The 4,883-nt window shown below is 32.5% G+C and overlaps 1 protein-coding gene across 1 annotated transcript; it reads left to right on the forward strand.

Annotated features, from left to right (window-relative positions):
* Positions 1–205: 205 nt before the first annotated feature.
* LOC109244339 (copper transporter 6-like) lies at positions 206–780 on the forward strand. Its single transcript, XM_019411406.1, has one exon. It carries the CDS (start codon positions 275–277, stop codon positions 746–748), a length of 474 nt encoding a protein of 157 aa, XP_019266951.1. The 5' UTR covers positions 206–274; the 3' UTR covers positions 749–780.
* The last annotated feature ends 4,103 nt before the right edge of the window (positions 781–4,883 follow it).

The raw sequence follows: 4,883 nt of genomic DNA on the forward strand, positions 1-4,883 counted from the left end.
GATTAAAATAAGAAACAAATTTTATCCAAGCTTATTCACGTTCAGACTACACATGTTTTGAATTTATACAGTATATCCCAGTTTTAATTTATAAACCAAACAAAGCAATAATATTAAATAGTCCAAGAGACTATTAATCCCATAATTCCCAAAATAATCTTGTTCGCGAACCAAACAACCCCTAAAAGCCTTATCTAAAGACGTATAAACCACACACTTCACTCTCTGCTAATTTCCACAAGAGAGAGAGAGAAAAAAAAATCAAATTGCAGGGATGAGTGACGCTATGGGTATGGCGGCGCCACCGCCATCAATAAACTCAACCGCCGTGAACAGCCACAGCCAGCACCATATGATGATGCACATGACGTTTTTCTGGGGAAAAAACGCGGAGGTTCTGTTTTCCGGTTGGCCTGGGTATAACAATATGGGCATGTATGTTTTGGCACTTCTCTTCGTTTTTCTACTTGCCTTTTTCGTAGAGTGGATCTCACACACCAATTACATCAAAGAGAGTGCTAATCATGTGGCTTCTGGGTTAATTCAGACCGCTTTGTACGGCGTCAGGATTGGGTTGGCTTATTTGGTCATGTTAGCTGTTATGTCCTTCAACGCCGGCATTTTTCTGGTGGCAATCGCCGGCCACACGTTAGGGTTCTTAGTTTTTGGTAGTAGGGTTTTTAAGAAATCGCCATTGATGGCTTATGCTAAGGCCTCCGATCTTCCTCCTATCAGTTGTAACTGTTGACAAACTGAAATAAAATATTTAGTTATCTTTTTTTTTTTTTCAAATCATAATTATTGGTATATCGTGTAAAAAAAATCACATTTTTGTGATTGCCCAAAGAGCAATTCAATTAAAATTATGGAGAAAAAAAGGGGCAAAAATTACAGGCTATCTGTGTACAAAAATTCCCCCATACAACTGCTTTCCATCCTAAACTTTTCTTCTTTGAAATTATTTTGATTTGTTATCTGAAGAAGGTAGAATGCATAATATTTGCTAATATCAACAAAAAGCTTTCAATCCCAATCTCTGTTAGGTGTTGTTTGATACGATGATTGTAAAAATATGAATTCTTATTAAGGGCTCATTTGGTAATGAGTATAACGGATAATTAATTTCGGAATTAAATATGAGATTAGTTTATCCCACGTTTGGTTGGGATTAGGGGTGTTCATAAAAGGAATTTTTACCTCCAGCAAAGGTTGCTATCTTATTTATCTTAAATAAATATCATTTAAAAAAATCATATTTCATAGCTACCTTTTGATTTTTATAGTCAAATATCTATGTATGGTCACCTTCAACTCTTAAGCCATAAAATACGCTTTGTATTTATTTTCTCTCAAATTTTTCTCCACTCTTTCAATGCCAGATTTCTCCATGAATACAAACTCATGGATTCTCCAGTATGCATCTCCGGCGTGCATACAGATTTTTCTACTGTATGCATCTCCGGTAGATTTCAAACATCTTTTGCCGCACAAGAGCGTTAAATTTGGTGATTTTGAGGACACTGATACAGCCATACCGAGGATTCAGATGAAATTTCCTGCATAATAACCGATGGATTGCTCTACCTCCCAACATTTTTAGTCAAGCCTTCTGTCAGTGCACCATAAAGGTAATAATTTAGGAAAATTAGATAAAATATAAGTCAATGGATCTGATTACTATACTCCAAACTCAATACGCTTACTATGATCTGAATATTTTTTTCTTCAAAACAACGTCAACAAGGAAGGCGAATCCTAAGATGCATTACAAAAATTAAACAAACAGATTCTAAGAGCTTCGAAGTATTTGAGGAGAAATGAAGGACCAAGCTTACCGGACAGGGATTGTAGAGAGAATACCATATTAGGGTTGTTTTTGAACAAAGACGACGGTGTTTGGGGCTGAGCAAATTGAAGATTCTATTACCTTTTTTTAAAGTGTATTTCAATGTATCTTGCTATATTTTCATGTATTTCATTGTATTCAATATTTCTTTTAATTGTATTTCAGTGTATCTCGCTGTATTTTATTGTATTCACTGTCTCGCTATATTCCATGAATGTATTCATATAATTTTTTAAATTAACATAATTTATGTATTCAGATGTATATATGTATTCAAATGTATCTGTAGTATGTTTTCATTATAGATGACCTGCAATACTTCATGTATTCAATATATTTTTATGTATTTAACTATATTCAATGTAATTATATAATTTCTCTGAAGATTGCTATGTTTTTAGGGTGTTTTTCGATTGAGGGTCTTTTTTATAACCGGAAATACAAATTTTGTGTGTTATAATTGAGTTTGTTGAGTTATATTAGGAGTCTATTATGTTAATTGATTCACTTTCCGTTTAAAAACAGCTGAATAGACCATGAATTGCGCCGTGAATACAGTCGAATATAATAATTTGTCCAGCTGTAATTCCCTGTTTCACGCCGTGAATACAGTCGAATACAATAATCTGTCTAGCTGTAATCCCCTTTTCACGCCGAAAAATGCTACTGTATTCATGAATACAGTAGCTTAAATACATCGAATACACTCTAAAAAACCTGAAAACATAGCTATAAGAAGTAATATAGCAAATGGTAGCTACAACTAGCTAATAACCACTAAAACATAGTGGTTACCGAAAGTTTCTCTTCATAAAAACCAAACCAAACTGACCAAAAAAATTGATATTTTTTGGGTTTGGTTTGATTTTGGTTTTTATTTTTAAAAATCGAGCAAAAATAGTTAGGTTTTGATTTTAATAAAAAATAACGGAAAAGCCGAACCAAATCGATTATAGAAGTACCTATTTAAATTTTATTATTACACTATATACGTGTATATTTCTATAAAAGGTTTCTAAAATTTTATGGCACATGTTAATTGTTTGCACTCTTAGTCTAGTTTTTTTGTTATTATAATAATCTAGTTGTTTTCCTTTACATCTAGTTTAATTGATAGTTTTCTTTTGCTAAGTACAAGAAGAGAATTTCATGTTAAAAATAATTTGTTTTTAATTGATTCCTTAAATTATCGTCATTATTTGATTTAATTATCATCAATATATCTTGGAAAATTCTAGATTTCTCAAAGAGCAATTGGTTTGATAGTGTTACGTTGAAAATATAGTCGCTGGAATATGTGTTTGATAGTGTATGTCTCATATTTAAGAAAAAATCAATAAATAACCGACAAGACCCGAATTGATAGAATATAGACTTAATTAGTTTGGTTTGGTTCCAATATTTGAAAAATTGACTTACTTGGTTTGGTTTCTTTTTAGGAAAAAACGATCCAGACTGAACCATGAACACCCCTAGTTGGGATAAAATCGCAGTATAACTAATCCCGATATTAGTTATCCCGGGATTGTAGTGTTATTTTTATCCCTATATGAGAATGGAATAATAATTCCGACATAACTAATCCTGGAATAACTTGTTTCAGAAATAAATAATCCGCAGGACATATTGCTAGTATATGAGAATACATGAATTTTTATGTAAATATTGTGACATTAAAGTCAATATCTTTATAAGAAGAAATATAAGATACTTTACTGCAAATGATTTGGGACGTGAAAACTGAACCCATTGGAATTTGGTGAAACTTTAACATCAATTTTGTATTGACTTGTCATGTCATGCAATGTAGCACTTGTCCAATTTCCTCAAAAAAATATTAAATTTTTGCTTTGTTTTGAGTGGGTATTATTAGAATAGATTGGGCACAACTTAAGGAGCTTGAATCTCAATTTTGGGATGATTTGGTGAAGTTTTGAGGTGGTTTGAATTAAAAATTCGAAGTAAAAGCTGAACATGAAAAAAATAATATGTGCATCACACTGTGTATCATTTGTGTATCACATATGTATCATATTTGTATCAATTGTGTATCACATGTATACTTGTGTGTGAGATACATGCGTAATACATGTTTGATACATGTGTCGTAGAAGACTTTTTTGAACTCGATTTAATTACGAATTTTGATACAAAACCAGTCCAAATCACCTCCAATCTTCCTCAAATTTTGTATATTGACTTATCTATATATTTCAATGAATTTCAACTATACCCATTAAAAAGTTCTTTTTTTGTTTAGATTTTTGGAATATTATATAGATTTTTGTATTTTATCACCTTATTTGCTACCCCGTCCATGAAATTTCCTTATCCCTATATATTTATTTTGGTGTTAAGTATCAATGGGCTTGAAAGAGGATGAAAGGTAAAGAGAAGGGCCAAGGCTGCTACTACTTTTCCAATCAAATTTCAAACATGTGATTTGCCTTTTCATACCTTGCTTGTGTAGGTCACTAGCTGTCCAACATTCAAAATCACACAAAATTTTATTTTGTGTCTAGTTGTATGAGGCAACTTTTTTGTCTCACAATTTTGTGGATCCAGATTTCTGTGGACCCATAAGTGTAAGATCGGGGTCCACAAATTTGTGAGACAAAAAGGAGGAGTCCGAAACTTAATTAATGATTTTTTAGACACAAAGTACGTTTTTAATGTTTTAAAAAAAAGTCACAAAAATGAGTATTTCGCAGTACTATACTGCGTATTGGGTTATCGGAAATTTTGCCGTTAAAACAATTCGCAGTATGATACTGCAAAGTAGTTTTTTATTATTTTTTTAACAAAAACACAACGTTTAATGTAATAGTTGGGCCCAGCCTTATTTAATTAAGGCAATTCGCATTACTATACTGTGAATTGCCTTAATTAAATAAGGCTATTCTTCTTCCATCTTCCCCGACATTCCAGCCCCCCTCCCCCCCACCTAAAACTAAAACTACACGAGACTTCTTCGTCCCCGTACCCCCCGTTTAACCCCTTTTAAAAAAAGTTTAAAAACCGGTTCCGGTACGTTAGG

The sequence above is a fragment of the Nicotiana attenuata genome, unplaced genomic scaffold (genome assembly GCF_001879085.1).
Source record: "Nicotiana attenuata strain UT unplaced genomic scaffold, NIATTr2, whole genome shotgun sequence".
Classification (NCBI taxonomy): Eukaryota; Viridiplantae; Streptophyta; class Magnoliopsida; order Solanales; family Solanaceae; genus Nicotiana; species Nicotiana attenuata.